This window comes from Giraffa tippelskirchi, chromosome 6, assembly GCF_054371585.1.
Source record: "Giraffa tippelskirchi isolate mGirTip1 chromosome 6, T2T-mGirTip1v1.2.pri, whole genome shotgun sequence".
NCBI classification, from domain to species: Eukaryota; Metazoa; Chordata; class Mammalia; order Artiodactyla; family Giraffidae; genus Giraffa; species Giraffa tippelskirchi.
Window position 1 is genome coordinate 96194088 of NC_137280.1, and position 17522 is coordinate 96211609.

Below are 17522 nucleotides of genomic sequence, written 5' to 3' on the forward strand. Positions count from 1 at the left end.
AACAGCCCAGCCCGCCCCTCGCCAACCCCTTCCCCCGCTACGCCCCTTGGCGCAGCGGGCGGAGGCGACTCCTTTATATAATCGCGGGCGAGCAGGTTGGCTGTTTCATTTAGGGACCCGGGAGCCCAGCGGACCCGAGCAGTCAGCCGAAAGCCCGCCCCCGGGTCCCCTTCCGCAGCTGGGCAAACTGAGGCCCCCGGAGAGGGCGGGCACCAGGCCCGCGTTCCCCACCCCTTCGCCCCCCACCCACCCCCAGCAGCCAGGGCAGCCGCGACCCACACCCGCGTCGGTCCTCGCAGTGCGCACAGCCTTCCCCGCCCCCGCTGCCATCCTGCCACGCCCCAGGCGTCGGGGGCAAAGCCCGCGCCCCCCCGCACCCGCCTCCGCGCAGAGGCTGGGGGCCTGTTTATCTGGAGGCCCCCACCCCCACTCCACCCCGGGGGGCCCGCTCCCCCCGCGCCCCGGGGAGCTCTGGGGCCAGATAAGCTGGCAGGCTGGCACGGCGCCGCGCAGCGGGGCGGAGAGGTCAGAGGAGGGGGGGCGCGCCGAGGGCGGGCTGGACCCCCCCCCAACTTGACAAAACCTAATAACAGCCCGGTCTCCACGGCGCAGCGGGCGAAGCCCCACGGGAGGGCAGAGACGTGGCAAGAGGGGACCTGCCGAGCCTGTTCTGGCCTCTGAGGCCGGGGTGGGGGGGGCGGGCTGGGCGTGGGGGGGGCCGGCGGCTGCGGCACCTTTAAGACAAGGGAGGACCCCTCTTGCCCTCGGAGAAACCAGGAAGGGAGTCGCGAGCATCATACGGGGCTTTGGCTGTACTGTACAGTTACTGTAGGGGCAGTGACGCCGCCACCGGAGTGAGGGAGCGACGAGGGGAGAGCCAGCGAGGGGAGAGCGAGACGCGGACCCCAGAGGCGAGCGGCCAAGGAACCCAGTCCGAACTCCGGGCCCCGGACCCGCGCGCCCCGGCCCCGGCCCGGCCCCGCGAGGTAAGTCAGCGCCCGACGCGGCCCCCAGCGCGGGGTGCAGGGCGGGTACGGGCCGGGGGCACTGCGCCCACCGCTGCCCTCTCGGGAAGGGGCGATCCCCGGAGCCGGGGACGATCCGCAAGTTTCAGAGGAGGGGGTGGTTGGCAGCTGCCCGGAGGCGGGAGGCGCCCTGGATCCCGAACTCGGGGAGGGGGCGCCGCCCGGGAGGGGGTATTGGGGGCGAAGTGCACGGGTTTGTGCGGCAGCCCCCCCGCCTCCGTGCATGGTTTTTGGGGGCTCCCAGGCGCGCGGGGAGAGGGGGAGGGGAAGCGGGGCTGCATTGAGGGTGGGGGGAGCCGGCGTGGGGAGATAGGGGGCGCGTCGCGTGCTAAGTTTGCAGCTGGGTACTGGGGGCGCTCTTGCCCCCCAGGGGCCTATTCGGTGTTGCGTGCATACGTTGGAGTTGGCCAGGATTGAGCTCCATGGGGGATGGGGGGGAGGGGGCTGAAAAAACAGGGAGGGGGGCTTTGCAAAGGAGGGGGAAGGGGTGGGGTGTCCGGGTGGGCGGGCGCGGCCGCTGGGGCCTCTGGGCGTCGTAGTTCCCCCGCGCTTGTGGCTGGCAGGTGGTAGGCGGCTAGGACTACTAGTTCCAGGGTGCCCTGCGCCGGCAGCCCGCCGTGGTCCGCGGGTAGGGGCGGTGCGGAGGAGGGGCGGTGAGCGGCGGGCTGGCGAGCCAATGACCGCGGGCCGATAGCGCGGCGCGGCTCGGGGGCGGGCCCTGCCGGTCCGGGGGCGGGGCCTGGAGCCGGGCTCCCCTTGCCGGGGGCCGGTGGCGGTCCCCGGCTTCCGGCTGCGCGGCCCGCGGGCCGGCCCCCTCCCCGCCCCGGGGCCCCTCCCCGCCTGGTTGTGTAACCGTCCCCAGCCCCCCTCCCCTCAGCCCCCCGCCCCCGGGGGGGGTCACCCACCCGGCGCTCCCCGGGGAGGGCGGCGGCCCGAGCGGCCGCGAGGCTCAGGCGAGCCCGGGGATGCGCGGCCTAGTGCAGGCTGGGCCCGGGCGTGGGGGAGGCGGGCGGGCGGACCCAGATCCGGGGTAATTTGCATCGCCCTCCCCCCAGCCCGGGTGGGGATTGGCCGCCGGCGGCGGGGGGTGGCGCGGGGCCAGGCTCACTGCCGCCTCCCGGCCCCTCGGAGGGAGCCAACCCAGCCGCAGCCGCCGCCACCGCCGCCGCCGGGGCCGGGCCCCCTCGCCGCTGCCCCGGGAAGGAGGTAGGAGCACCCCGCGCTGGCGGCGCGGTGGGGGCCTGTGGGCCGGGGCGGGGGCTGCGCGCTGCGGCCGGGGCGGGGGAGGGGGCCGCTTCCTGCCCCCGCCCGGGCCTGACTCAGCCTTGGGCGGGGGGACCGGGCTGGCCCCTTGCTCTGCCCGCGCGGTCGTCCGGCCGTGGCCCCGGGTGAGGGGACAGAAAGCACCCCTCTCCCCCTCCCGCGCCCCCAAAGCGCGTGACCCCGTCTCCTCTGGCCCGGACACCCCTCCTTCCCCTTGACGCTACCACCACGTGCGAATCCTGAGCCCGAGCAGGGGAGGGGGTAAGCTGGTGGGATCCGGCCCCCTCCCTCGCCCTCCCTCCCTCCCTGGCCTAGGAACCGGCCCCCTCCCCCAGCCCCGGGCCTGGGAACCAGGCAGGGGCCTGAGCTGAGTGCCGGGGCCGGTGCACACCCCTGGGCCCAGGCCTTTGCGGGTCCTGGGAGGCACTGTCCGCACCGGCCGGCCGGTGGTGGGGGAGTCCAGTGGCCTGCAGCAAGAGACTGCTGTCCAACCAGGCCCGGGCACCCAGTGGGCGCCTGCTGAATGTTTAGGGAAGGTAGCCAGCACTTGGCGGGGTGGCAGGGGGAGGCAGGCAACTCCTCTCTTCCCCTAGCCAGACGGCGGAAGTGAGAGAGGTGTTGGTGCCCCTCCACCGGGTGTGCCCACCTGGCTCACCCATGGGTGGCGGGCTTGGTTTGCACTCCCCCACACACACCCGCCGCCTCCCAGAGCGGGGCTGGAGCAGGCCCGGCCGGAGAGGGCGTCCAGGATTCCGTGTCAGCGCCCCCCCCCCAACAGGGCCAGGGCGTAACCCTGAGTGTGCCGCTCCCACACTGGGGGGGCCCTCCCCAGGGTCAGCCGATCACTTCCTACTGGGGAGTCCAGGCTGGGCTCTGCTGCTGCCCAGGCCCCCAAGGTTCCAAGGCTGGGGGCATTCTCCCCCAAGGGCCACCCCCAGTGGGGCCCTTAGATCACCCGGGCCTGGCACTTATCGACTGGGCTCGGGGCTCTGTTTACCACCAGCCATCGCTGTGGAGACGGGAGCCTGGGGGAGAAGAGGGGGGGGCCGGGAGCTGGTGGCTGGAAGAGCTAAGCCCTGGGATCCGCATGCCTAATGAAGGAAAGAGGAGCCATCGGGGACACTGAAATTTTAATTCGTGGGTCACTTTGGGGGGGTATTTATTATTCAGTCCTGATTGGCTGCGTGGTGGCCAGTCAGCACCCTGGCCCCGGGCGGGGAGCCACACAGCCTTTAGCACAGGCCCTCAGCAACGGGTGAGCGGCTGCAGGGAGCCCCTGCACCCTTTTCTTTGTGTGGCAGACTGAGGCCCGGCCGCGCTGAAGCCCCATCCACTGGGGAGAGTTCTCCAGGCAAGAGGTAGTCTTTCTGTGGGCTTTTTCCTTCCTTCCTTTTACCTGGACCCTTGTGACCGACCCAGAGTCAGTTGGGCTGGAGGTGGTCCCCGATGCCATGTGAGGAAACTGAGGCCAAGAGGGAAGGCCCAATACAAGCGTGGGGCCACAGGGGCTTAGACAAGCCTCAGAGCGGTGCCGAATGGGGCAGGAGTGACTGAGGCCCGGGGGAAGCAGAGAGCAGGCCAAGGTCACCCAAACAGGGCTGGGTCTGACCCTTGTGGTCCTACCTTCCAGCTCAGGTGGTATCTAGAGTCCTCTGCATGTCACAGCTAAGGGGCACCTGCTCACCTGTCTTACAGAGGCCCTGGAGGTTGACAGTAGGCACCTGTTGGCCAAATGGAGCCTCTGCCCCAAGAGGACAGTGAGGCTCAGAGAGGGGAGGCGAGGTGTCCAAGGTCACACAGCAGGAGCCTCAGCGTCCCAGTGTCCCAGGCCCTTCCCACCCCAACTGAGCTGCAGCCCCACCCCTTGGCACCTTGGTCCCTGGAGACTGTGCGTGTTTTACAACCCATTATTCCCAAGGAGACCCAGGTTGCCTCACAGAGCCAAGACTTGGGGCCAGGCCCTCTGAAGCAGAGCTGGCCCGAGAAGGGGGTCCACTGGGGTTTCAGATTCTGGCCCACTTGCTCTGTGACCTTGGACAAGTCCCGTGGTCTCTCGGAGCCTGAGCATCCTTCTCTGTGAAATGAGGTTACTGTGGATTCCCCCATGTACTTCCTGCAGGCCCACCTGTGTTCCCTTTCCTTCCCTCCCTTGTGGAGGAAGCACCTGGGTCAGCTTGGGGTACAGCAGGGATCCTGCTGAGGGGGTATATGTGACTGTGACACCCCCCCACCTGTCACCTTGTGCTCCAGGCACCTCATAGACCATAAACTGAGCTGCCACAGCCCTGGGCAGCGGAGACCAGAGGAACAGGCTTGGGTGGGGGCCAGTGTGCTCCAGTCTCAGCCCGGCCCTCCCTCACCTCCATCTGAGGTCCGCTTTGGAAGGTTGCCTCCCCTCTGCCAGCCTCAGTGTGGCCATCACTACAATGGGGAGATTACCTTTAGCCTCAAAGCGTTGTCCTGAGGATTTACTCCGTGATTCTCCAGAGATGTTTGTCGAGTGACTGCTGGGTGGTGTCAGGGCCCGGGAGAGCCCCTCCTGTGTCTCCTTTCTGAAGCCCCCCGAGTTCACAGGTGTCAGCTGGACTCCAGCCTGGCCCCAGGCTCCCTGCGTGACCTTAGGCAGACCTCTCCCTTTTTTTCCTGGGCTGTCATAAGGCAGTTCTGAGGGGGTGTGAGAATAAGCTGTCCTCAGCCCCCAAAGCCCCCAGGGTGGGGGGATTTAGTCCCCTGCTGGCACCTGGGGCCGTGTGTGTGGGGGCAGGTGGGTGGAGCCCTGGAAGAACTAGTTAGGCGAGATGGAGCCAGACAGACAACCTGTGTTCGAATCCTGCTCCGCCATGCGACCTGGGCAGGTTGCCTCAGTGACCTGGCCCATGAAGTGGGGTGGTGATCACAGCCCCCACTTCCCAGAGCTGTGAGGGTTGACGCTGAGGCGACCGAGACTTGTTGGGGGAACAGCCCCGGCCCTGGGGGGCCTGAGGCCCAAGTTTCTGAAGCAACAGAGCGCGGAAGGCGCCCTCTGGAGAATCTGGCCAGAGAAGCAGGCCCTCCATCTGTCCCCCAGCAGGCCGGGAACGGCCACGGGGTGGAAGCGTCCCCACCCACGCCTTTCTGGTTCGACTGGAAAACAGGGCCCTGTCCCACCTCCCGTCAGGATGTGTTTGGTAGCTGGGAAGGGCTGGATCTGTAAGCACAGGAGCCTGGGGCCCCCATAGGCCATGTGCCCCTCTGTCTGGTGTTTCCAGGCTGAGCCCTCCACTTGCTCAGGCTGCAGCTGGGGGCGGGGGTGGTGCCTCCAGGTGACAAGCCGGCCTCTGGGGAGGGCATGAGGGAGCGATCTGGATGAAGAGAGGGGCAAGGCTCCTAGAAGTCACCCAGGCCTCTCCTGGGCATCTTGGATAAGCACGTGCAACCTGAGCCGAGGGCAAAGTAGACACTGGTGGGCTTCCATGAAGCCCAGCTTTGGTTACCCCCAGTGACAGGAAGCTTACTCCTTCCACCTCCACTGAGAACAGATCTGTCTTCTCAGGGCTTCCTCTTGAAACCTGGGCTTGGTGTCAGGGCTTTACTTCCTGGCCCACTACGGTGCTCAGAGCGTGGGAACAGGGTGGGCCTCGGCCCCACCCATGAGCTGGGGGTCAGATAGGAGCCCCATGACCTCCTAATCCCCACCCCCTCCGGTCTCCACACACACACTTCCCAGTGGGCCCACAGCCTTCCTGCCTCTGGCCCTTTAAGGCCTGGGCAGGAAGCCCCTCCCCATTTAGGGCAATAAATGGACACATAAAATGGCCGAGGGCCTGTTTGCTGGTGTCTGGCCCGGAGGGAGGCCTGCGAGGACAGGCGGGCAGGGGGCCGGCTGACAGCTGGCAGCCACAGTCACCCTGAGCCGTTGGTGCCCCCCACCCCCCGACCAGGACGCTGCATTCCTGTCCCATTAAACCCCAGGCCAGGGACCGGGCCAGGCAGGGATTGGCACCAGGTCAGGGCGGGGTAACCCGTCAGGACCAACCTTGCAACACAGGCTGCCAGGCTAGGAGGGGGGGGGGTGGCTAGGCGCTGGCCTGGCAGCCGCACCTGGGTGCCAGACTTGCTGTGTGACCTTGAGCTGGCCGCCTACCCTCTCTGGGCCCGTTTTTTCCCTCTAGATGATGGCTCAGCTTCCTCCTGGGGCCTACCTGGCACTCCTTGGCACATAGTAGATGGAGAAGGAGATGGATTCCCTCTGGTATAATGTTCAGAAGTGAAGTTGAAAGCCCCACCCCCATCCACAAGGGAGGGGGCGAACCACCTCATCAGGCCTTTGGGGACTGTCACTGGCACATAGTAGGTCCTAGGCCAAGGCTTGCTGAGTGGACGGGAGTGAAACCCTTTGCTACCGTCACAACTCCTAAGGAAACTGAGGTGCTTTTCTTGGCCCAAGGTCACCCAGCTTGGAGGTGGACAGACCAGGATGTGCTCCTGGGCTTCCGTGGCACATAGTAGGTGTCAGAAATCCCTGAAGGAGTTCCCTTTTGTTCTCTCCCTGGGTGGGTGTGGGAGCCTGTAACCCCCATTAAGCTGCCCCCCTCCCTGGACTTTTCTCCAGAAAGGCATCAGCTGATGGTTACCTACCTACCTGCTGCTGGCCACCCCCTTCCTGGGGGGTGTGGGTAGGAGGGGAGGCCCGGCCCCAGCCCTCACCTTGCACCTGACCTTGGGGACTCCTTGGCCTCCTCCCCCTGACCCTCTCCCAGGGCGCTACCCTGGGCTTTGCCCCCTGATGTTCTGGGGACCAGGTTTGGACGCTCCCAGCCTCACCCTGCATCCCCAGTGGGTGAGTGCTACCAGCTCAGGTCAAAGCATCTGAGTCCCAGCCTGGCTGCTGCTCTGCTGTGTGACCTTGCCCTGGTCTTAGCACCTTTCTGAGCTTCTCCTCATCTCTACGGCCTAGTGTCCTGTTAGGTCTTGAAAGTTAGGGCACCAAGGAGGGCCCAAAGATGGCCCAGGTCCTAGCTGCCTGCTGCAGCAAGTGACCCTAGGTTAGATTGGAGGTGGGACTGGCACTGTCTCCTGGTACTGGGTGTGCCTGCCAGCCAGGTGGGCAGGGCTGGGCTGGGCGTGGGCTCACTCCAGTGCATAGCTCTTTGGTCTTTGGTTCCTCCTGCTGTTTGCTGCACCCCTACTGTGTGCTGCCCAGGGGAGGGCCGGGTGTAGGGGCATGGGAGCAGCCCAAGAGGGAGGAGGGCGCCCCACCTCCAGCCCAGGAGGAGCCTGCTGAGGCCTGCCCCTCGGCCGGCCGCCGAGTCAGCACCAAACGGCCCCGGAAATCCCATGGAGGCAAGTGTGGGGGTGGAGCTGTGATGAAAGACTGGGCCTTGGGTGGGTGTGGGCCTGAGCTCAGGGACCCTGGCCGTTGAGGGTGGGGACATGGCCAGCGTGGGGGGTGGGGCTTCCTGGAGGAGAGAGGTTTCCTTGGCTCATCATTACCGAGGAAACCGCCAGTGCCGGAGCACCTACTAGGTGTCAGGTGCCGCCAGTAGGGCCTCTTAGCAAGGAAGGGCTCTCTCGGTGAGACCCTGCTGTGGCACACAGTGGGTGCTCAGTCATCAGTGCTTTCCGCCACCAGGACCCCACCTGACCTCCCTCTCCCATCTCACAAGGACTTCCTGCCCTTTTTTAGACGGAGGGCCCCAAGAGGCCCCTGTGGGGACAGCGGCCTGGGGTGTGGCAGGCAGGTGGCATGAGTTCTTGGAGAGAAGGTTAAGCCAGGTGGCCAGTTTAGTTTCCAGGCCGAGAAAAGAGGCTGCGGCTTGCTGGGAGGTGTGTAGGGGAGGGTTGGGGGACCACCAGACTCTAGCCTGTGTGGGCTCCTGGGTCAGCCTCGCTGGATGCTCTCAGCCTGGCTTCTAGCTGTCTCTGGGCCTCAGTGTTCTCATCTGTGAATGGGGCTCATGCTGCTTTCTTGGGGGCTTCCCTTGGCCTGCATCACCCCATGCCTTCCCCTTGAGAGGAGGGTCTCAAGTGATTTGTTGTTCAGTCGCCAAGTTGTGTCTGACTCTTTGCGACCCCAGAGACTGCAGCACACCAGGCTCCTCTGTCCTCCTCTATTTCCCCGAGTTTGCCCAAATTCATATCAGATGATTAGCTGGGGGAATAAGAGGCCCCAGCTGGGGAAGGGCAGGGACTCGGACCCCCAGACCCAAGGACTGCCCCACACAGCAGGCTGTGTGCACTTGGCCCGGATCTTCCAGCTGGTGGAGACCCAGGCCCAGGGCTTGATTCATCGCCCCAGGATGGGTTCAAGGACGGAGCCCGCTCCTTCCCAGCTGGGTGACTTCGCACTTGAAGTAGGTCTGTGCCAGCGCCTGGCCTGGTAGGGAGGTGGGGGTAGAGTGGCCATGGCAGGGGTGAGTCACCTGGACCAATTCAGGTCCTGACCTAGAGGCCCCAGGAGGCACCTGAAGGGACACTGGCAGGCAGGGCAAGGGTGGCCATCTTGGCGTGTTGGTGGCCCAGATCAGAGGAGGGGCCAAGGCTGGTCTGATCCAGAGGCCCATCTGCCCACTCACTCCCAGGGGCCCGGGGCCAGACGGCAGATGGTGGCAGGGGGTGGGAACCGCCACAGGGGGCTCTGCCGAGGCCTCCTGTGGCTGAGCCTTGGATGGGGTCGCGCCCCCCCCCATCCTCCTGCTCCCAACAGCCACATCGGAGCCTCCCCCCGCACCCACCGCGGACTGGCGGAACAGAGGGGGGAGCTGAGCAGCTGGTGCGGTCGGCGGGAAAGAGGGCGGGCCGTGGAGAGAGGCGTCCCTGGAAGTGTACTGGCTGCCTGCACGCCACACAAAGGCCTCTGTGTCGGCCCCAAGGCCTGGACCCTGCTCCCAGGGCGGCCCTGGGTCCTTGGGACTGGCTGGGCCAGTCGTCTGCATCCTACGAGAGGCCTACCTCGCAGGAGGGATCGGGTTAGACCTGAGCTGGGTCACTCAGCTGGGGGTCCTGGGGAGGCTGAGGACGGCTGGATTCAGGCCCTCTCCCCAGGGACAAGCGGGGGCTCCGTCCTGAAAGCAGGCCAGCTGGATCCAAGGAATGTGGGTTTTGTTGGGTGGCTCTGGGCAGCCAGGGGTTCCCCGGAGAGGGTGGAGGGTGGGGACAGGAGCCAGGGGGTTGCACAAGCGCCCGAGTGGGTGGATGAGTCACAGCCCAGGGGAAGGAGGAAAAAAGGAGGGGGGGAGAGGTGCGAGACTGAGTACCCCTCTGGCCGTGCTCTGCCAAAGGCTTTTGTCCATTTGACAGATGGGGAGACTGAGACCCCAAGAGCAGCAAAGTCTTGTCCTAGGCTGAACAGTGCAGACAGGGTGGCCGAAAGGAGAGGAACTGGCCGGGCAGGAGGTGGACAGGAGGCCCCTGGCCCCCAATTACTCCTTGAGAGGGTCAGCTCAAGTGGGCAGGGAGGAGCATCTGACAGTGGCCGGGTTCCCCCCAGTTATTCACTGCAAGGACTGAGCCACGTCCTGGGGGCTCCACATGGCAGGAAGGGGTTCCTCCTGTAGAGTCATGGCCCCACCCCACCAGGGCACACCCACAGCCCCCATGATTCTGGCCAGGTCCCTGGGTCTTGGCCTCACCCCTTCCTGCTGACTCAGAGCCCCCCAAGAGAACCGGGCCTGACCAAGCAGCAGGAGAGAAGGTTAGGGAGGCCGAGGGGCTGGGCAGGGATGGGAGGCTGAGGGGCTAGCCAGGGTTGGACAGCCACGCCATTTGGGTAGTGGCTCTTGGGTCAGGCACCCTGGGTTTGAATTGAGGAGCAGCCACGGGGCCCTGGGACTCCCTGAGCCTTTCTCACCTCTGCAGTGGAGACCATGCTGCCTATGGGACTGCTGGGCGCTCAGCCAGGACGGCGCACAGTGGGTGCCTTATGTCACTGCCCTGGCCTTCTAGAGAGGGGATGGGCAGAAGCCTGTGTTCAGATTCACTAGGATGCAGCTCATGCTGGGCATTTATTGAGCACCTTCTGTGTGCTCCCACGCCACTTCAAACCACCCCTCAGCCAGGCTCTCCCATCCATTAAAGAGGGGAGGGGGCTGGGTTTCGCGGTGTCATCCCACAGTGATGACCACAGACCATCCTAATGCAGAGCCAGGGGAACTGAGGCTGGGGTGGGGGACTACTCTCCGAGGGTCCTGCTGCCTGGCCACTTGGCCCCATCCATACCCCCCACTCCCCACCCCCGACCCTCACAACCGCCCCTTCCTCCTTGGTGCTGCAGGTCTCGGCGCGGAAGATGGCCGGCGGCGTGGACGGCCCCATCGGGATCCCGTTCCCCGACCACAGCAGTGACATCCTGAGCGGACTCAACGAGCAGCGGACGCAGGGCCTGCTGTGTGACGTGGTGATCCTGGTAGAGGGCCGCGAGTTCCCCACGCACCGCTCGGTGCTAGCCGCCTGCAGCCAGTACTTCAAGAAGTTGTTCACATCAGGCGCCGTGGTGGACCAGCAGAACGTGTACGAGATCGACTTCGTCAGCGCTGAGGCGCTCACGGCCCTCATGGACTTCGCCTACACGGCCACGCTCACTGTCAGCACAGCCAACGTGGGCGACATCCTCAGCGCCGCCCGCCTGCTCGAGATCCCCGCTGTGAGCCACGTGTGTGCTGACCTCCTCGACCGGCAGATCCTGGCAGCCGACGCAGGCGCCGACGCCGGGCAGCTGGACCTCGTAGATCAAATTGATCAGCGAAACCTCCTTCGCGCCAAGGAGTACCTCGAGTTCTTCCAGACCAACCCCATGAACAGCCTGCCCGCCACCGCGGCCGCCTCCTTCCCATGGTCTGCCTTTGCCACGTCCGATGATGACCTGGATGGCACCAAGGAGGCCATGGCCGCCGCCGTGGCTGCTGTGGCTTCTGGCGACTGCAATGGCTTGGATTTCTACGGGCCCGGCCCCCCGGCTGAGCGGCCCCCAGCCGGGGATGGGGATGAGGGCGACAGCAACCCAGGTCTGTGGCCAGAGCGGGATGAGGACGCCCCGGCAGGGGGCCTCTTCTCAACCCCCGTGGTCCCACCATCCACCACCACGCAGAACGGCCACTATGGCCGGAGTGGGGAGGAGGAGGCGGCCTCACTGTCGGAGGCAGCCCCGGAGCCAGGCGACTCTCCGGGCTTCCTGTCAGGCGCAGCTGAGGGCGAGGACGTGGACGGGGCTGATGCGGATGGGCTGGCGGCCAGCACGCTGCTGCAGCAGATGATGTCGTCGGTGGGCCGGGCGGGGGCGGCCACGGCGGGGGACAGCGACGAGGAGTCACGGGCGGACGACAAGGGCGTTGTGGACTACTACCTGAAGTACTTCAGCGGTGCCCACGACGGGGACGTCTACCCAGCCTGGTCACAGAAGGTGGAGAAGAAGATCCGGGCCAAGGCCTTCCAAAAGTGCCCTATCTGCGAGAAGGTCATCCAGGGTGCCGGCAAGCTGCCGCGCCACATCCGGACCCACACGGGCGAGAAGCCCTACGAGTGTAACATCTGCAAGGTCCGATTCACCAGGTGAGTTGGCGTCTCCGCGGTGGGGAGTAGGGGGGGCTTCCCGGGGGCCCCGGTCCAAACAGCGGCCGCACACGGACCCCCTCCGCCGTCATGTGTGCACACACACGTTCACATCCTGCCTCCACGTGCAAAAACACCCTACAAGGGTGCTTTCTCCATTGGTGCACCCACCACCCCCGTGCGCCTGTCAAGAGAGCCTATGACGGGAGTGGGCACAAAGTGCCTAAACAGGCTGACCACTTGAACCTAAAGTGTGCCAGGTGGTGCCGAAATGTGTGAGGCTGGAAGGAAGAGCCCAAGGAGCAGCTCTTCTTTCTTCTTTTCTAAAATATTTTTATTTATTTATTGCATCGGGTATTAATTGCATCATTCAAATCTTTCCTTTCGGTGCACGAATTCTCTAGCTGTGGTGCTCATGGCCTCAGGAGCTTTGAGGCATGTGGGATCCTAGTTCCCTGACCAGGGACTGAACCCATGACCTGGCCATTGCAAGGCAGATTCTTAACCACTGGACCACCAGGGACATCCCTGGTATAGCTCTTCTTCTTTTTCCCTGTGGTGGTTCTTCTCCAGACTGGAGAATCTGGGCCTTGGGAGAATGCCACAGCCCCACTGGGAGCAGGGCGCTCTGGTTGTTGTGTTTAACTTACAAGCCTTCCATGAGCCCAGGGAGCCTGCTTCATTCAGCCAACATGTACGAGGGCCTGCTGGGTGCCAGGCCCTGTTCTTGAAGTAGAGAGACACCAAAATCCCCATGGGGGCGATGGGCATATGCAAGATACAACCACAGAATTGATAACATGAGTTGGTGGAAAGTGCTAGGGAGGAAGAGAGCAGAGAACCGGGCAAGAGGGCAGCTGCCCACCACAGGGAGGCTTCCCTGAGGACTGAGACCTAAAGGAGGAGAAGGCAGGAGCCATAGGGAGAGGGGAAGGCAAAGGCAGAGAGGGAAGCGCCAGTCCAAAGGCCCTGAGGCTGCTTCAGCTTACAGAATGGGCCACAGCCTATGGAGGAAAAAGGGCACAGGGGTCACTGGGCTCAGTCCCTGGAGAGGAACTGTCTGAGGCCAGGTTTTAGGAGTCCAGAGGTGGCAGGCTGGGCTTTGTGGACGAGCCCAGTGGGGGCAGGGGGCTGGCTGGTGTGCAGGGGCCTTGCCAGGCTGGGTGACTCAGCATCACCCCCTACCCTCACCCGCCGTGGGGTTCCCCCAGCCACGCCCACCCAGGCTGAAGAAAGAGGCTATTGTCCCAGCTTCCCAGCCCCACCCCCTGGGTATAGAATCTGGGGGCTGACCCCCGGCCCAGTACCTGGGCCCCCTCCCCAGCAGGTCAGGAGAGGAGGGTGTGGCTGGGATTCCAGGACCCAGGAGTGCCAGGCAGGGGCAAAGAGCACCGGCTGGGAGGCAAGCCACCTGGATGGTGGCTTGGCTTCCCCTTTTGGTGAGATTGGGGTGCTGGTGGTCTTGGGGTCCTCCCTCTTCCTCCAGACATGGGGAGGGTGGACTAGGATAGCTGGGGTCCTGCCCTCAGGATCTCTGAGCCTGGGAGGAGCATCTTGGAGGAGGCCTAGCAAGCCCGGGTCTGGAGAGGTAATACACCTACCCCACCACCCATCCCACCAAGGCTCAGTTTCATCTAATCTGGAGTTCTCCTGGCCATCCCACACTCAGCTCGGGGCTGATTCTGTTTACTGTTTACTGATTCCCTCAGGGAAACTGAGGCATGGAGCGTCTTCCTCCCATATGCCCACCTGGCTCCTCTCTGCCCACCCCCACCCAGGGCCCAAGCTCCCACCCCTCCCTCAAGGCCGGGGAGCCTAGGGGCCCCTCTGAGTCACACTAGAGAGTTGAGTAAGCGGGGCCTGTGGCAGCCGGGGCTATAATTACCCGGGCCGGGGCTTGAAGTGATGAAACCCAGGCTGCCTCCACCATCCACCGCACCTTGGCGCAGCCCCCAACCCTCTGTGTAACTCAGGGCAAGTCACTTCCCCTCTCTGAGCTTCTAAGCCTCAGTTGGGGAAATCTCTGTGTGGTGCTAGAACAGTCTGAGTCCCTCCTGTTCCCTCCATGACGTGGCCCCAGGATGTGAGCAGGGCACCTGGGAGGCCATGTTAGTGGGCTCTGAGCAGGCAGAATGGGGAGCACCTGGCAATTGCCATCATCTTCCTGGTGACAGCCCCAGTTAATCTAGGGAGCAGTGAGTTCATTGTGGCCCAAATTCTGTTGGCTCATGTGAGGGTAACAGGCCAGAGAGTAGTCAAGGGTCTGGTTGCATAGGGCCAGGATTTGATCCTCAGGACAGCAAGGAGCCTAGAAGAGTTAGAACAAGCAGGGACATCAGCTCTGTGAGTGGTGCCAGAGGAAGAGACATGGGACTGAAAGAGGCCGGGTGGCGGCAGAGGATGGGTGCAGGCTTTTGTCTTGGGTTGGGAAAGACTTCCTGGAGGCAAAGGGGCATTTCATGTGGGGTTTTGAAGGATGAGTAGGAGTCTATTAGTCCTGGCACTGAAGAAGTTCTCAGTCTGGTAGACATCAGAAGGGAGAGACCCAGAGGGACTCAGTAGAGTGCAAGAGTCTGCAGCAAGGAACAGGTCAGATGCTCGCCGGAGCTCTGGAGATCTTGGTCCCTGCCCCTGCCTTGTGGATTCCAGGCAGGAATCCACCCCCATCAGTATGAACCAGCATAGTACAATAGAAATACCATGTGAGCCCCCTCTCTGACTATACATTCTCCGATAGCCACGTTTTCAAAAAGTAAAAGGAATAGGTGAAAGTAATCTTAATCATATTTTGCATAATCTGTTAGTTCCATTTCAACATGTGATTAATAAGCAAAATTATAAATGAGCTATTTCACATCACTTTGAGTAAAGGAAGTCTTCAGAATCTGGGATGCCTTTTGCACTTCTTGCACACCTTGCTTTGGACCAGTCACATTTCAGGAGCTCAGCAAGACAGAGCAACACTTGCACCATGGTTACCCCAGAACTGATGAGATGATCAGTTTTGTCGGCCAGAGGTCCCAGGCTGAGCCTGGTCCATACTGCTCTTTGTGGGGTGAGAGGGGCAGGGAGGGACCCTGGAATCATACCCTGCTCTCACGGCTCACAGTTCAGACAGGGAGACAGACAAGAAACAAGGCGGTAGCAGGAGAGACCAAGAGTGAAGGAGTCTGGTTGGGCCTCTCTGAGAAAGTCACATTTGGGCCAAAATTCAGTTGTGAAGATCTGAGAGGAAAAATAGTGCTCTGGTCATGGGAGCAGCATATGTGAGGGCCCTGATGTAGGCTCATGGTTCTTGGTGTGATGGGGTCGTAGCCAGGAAGCCCGCATGGCCAGAGTGGAGTGAGGCAGGGGAGGGGGGATTTGGTAGGATCTGGGGGGGTGGGGGGACTTGGTTATTGCTATGAGCAACTGCCCTGGATTTCCAGTGACCCAGGGGTTTCCCAGGACAGAGATCTTTCAGAGCTAAAACCAGGACTGTTTAACCCTCTCAGTCACCAATCCCTCCAGCATCCACGGCATTCCACCTTGTTCTCTGGAGCATTTTCAGCACCTGGAACAGGGCTTCCCTGGTGGCTCAGACGGTAAAGAATCCACCTGCAATGCAGGAGACCCTGGTTTGATCCCTGGGTGGGGAAGATCCTCTGGAGGAGGGCATGGCAACCCACCCCAGTAATCTTGCCTGGAGAGTCCCATGGACAGAGGAGCCTGGCGGGCTACAGTCTATAGGATCTCAAAGAGTCAGACATGACTGAGCGACTAAGCATGCACACACTCAGCAGGCGTAAATACCTGTAGTGTGAAGCTATGCATCTGCCACTGGGCAGAACCCCAGGCTGGAGAGAGGTGTCTTCCCTTCCTCCTCCTATGGATAAGAAAGGGGTTTCAGTGGGACTTCCCTGGCGGTCTAATGGTTAAGACTCCAAGCTTCCACTGCAGGGGGACACAGATTTGATTCCTGGTTGAGTATCTAAGATCTTGCAGTACAGCCAAAAATAAAAGGTGAGGGGTTTCAGTGGGACTTTCCTGGTGGTCCAGTGGTTAAGAACGCACTTGCCATCTTGCCATCTCTGGTGAGTGAGCTGATCCAGCAGTGTTGACAAAAAAAGAAAAAGGGTTTTAGAAAGGTTCAGCTGTTGTCCTGAGGCCACACAGCTAGCAAGGTCTGAGGCCCTTTTTAGACCTTCATGGGTTCCTCAGTGCTGTTCTCAGAATGGGGACATAAACCCACTCACCGTGTTCTGCTGGGGTGCCCTCCCCGCCGCCCCCAACCCAGGGTGCAGCCCATCTTTCCATGAAGGTCCTAGTTTCCCGCTCCAAGGCCAGTGGGGGCGGGCTGGGCAGGGCTGCCATCCCGGGAGGGGGCTGCCCTCCGGCGCGCCCGCTGACCCTCGGCCCGTCCACAGGCAGGACAAGCTCAAGGTGCACATGAGGAAGCACACGGGCGAGAAGCCGTACCTGTGCCAGCAGTGCGGGGCGGCCTTCGCACACAACTACGACCTGAAGAACCACATGCGCGTGCACACCGGCCTGCGGCCTTACCAGTGCGACAGCTGCTGCAAGACGTTCGTGCGCTCCGACCACCTGCACAGACACCTCAAGAAGGACGGCTGCAACGGCGTGCCCTCGCGCCGCGGCCGCAAGCCCCGCGTGCGGGGTGGGGCGCTCGGGGGGCCCGACCCCTCTCCAGCCCCGGGGGCCCCCGCGCCCCCACCACCTGGCGCCCCCGCCCCGCCCGGCTCACCCGAAGATGACACCGCCGCCGCCGCGCGGCGCAATGGCCAGGAGAAGCACTTTAAGGACGAGGACGAGGAGGAGGACGAGGCCAGCCCCGATGGCCTGGGCAGGTTGAATGTAGCGAGCGCCGCAGGGGGAGGCGACGGGGGCTCCGGGGCCACCACTGCCGACGGCAGCTTCGCGGCCGGACTCGCGTGAAAAACCAAAAAAAAAAAAAAAAAGGCAAAACAGAAACCCGAGAAAGTGAGAGAGAGAGAGCAAATCACCCACCACCCCCCAAAAACACACAAAAAGAAAATCTATCTATATACAGATATCTATATCTATATATATATATATATATACAGATATATATATATGAAGCGTCACAGAATCTAGGGTAGTGCTTTTCTCCGATTTTTCTCCTTCATGACCGTTTTCCCCCTCCACGGGGACCCTTGCCCCACCCGCACCCCACCCCCAGCCCCCAGCCCCGCTTCTCCCCCACCCCATCGATGGCTTTCGGGGCTCGGTTTGGGGTTTTTGTGGGACACAAGGATTCTGAACTCCCTGGGCGACCCCACCCCAACCACCACCACTGCCACCGGGTTTAGGGTCTGGGGTCCCATCTGAGGCCTGATCAGGATCCCAGGTCCTGGCAGAGGTGAGGGTGGTCTTGGGGGAAGCCAGGGACCCGGGTGGTCTTTTCTTTTCCTTCCCTCACTGGTTTCTAGAGTCTTTGAGACAAGACCTTAAAAAATGATTTCTGTCCGCTGTGAGCGGACGTTAAAATGGCCCCATCCCCACCCCCACCCCCACCCTCCTTCCTCAGGGCACTTCCTAAGTGGGGGTCTCCCCCTCCATCTCTCTGACTGCCTCCCTGCCTCCCATTCCTGCCTTTGGTCCCCCATTATCTCCTGGCCACTGCAACACAAATCTATTTTATTTCCAGGCATGGAGAAAGGGAAGAAGATAGGGAATGGGGGGATGCCA

The 17522-nt window shown here is 62.9% G+C and overlaps 1 protein-coding gene across 2 annotated transcripts; it reads left to right on the forward strand.

Annotated features, from left to right (window-relative positions):
• The first annotated feature begins 825 nt into the window (after positions 1–825).
• ZBTB7A (zinc finger and BTB domain containing 7A) lies at positions 826–16848 on the forward strand. 2 transcript variants are annotated; one of them, XM_081499749.1, is made up of 3 exons: positions 826–986; positions 10540–11813; positions 16220–16848. In XM_081499749.1, exons 2-3 carry the CDS (start codon positions 10555–10557, stop codon positions 16746–16748), a joined length of 1788 nt encoding a protein of 595 aa, XP_081355875.1. In that variant the 5' UTR covers positions 826–986; positions 10540–10554; the 3' UTR covers positions 16749–16848. The 2 variants fall into 2 exon arrangements, with proteins under 2 accessions (XP_081355875.1, XP_081355874.1); XM_081499748.1 differs by lacking the exon at positions 826–986 and adding an exon at positions 2148–2231.
• Positions 16849–17522: the final 674 nt, after the last annotated feature.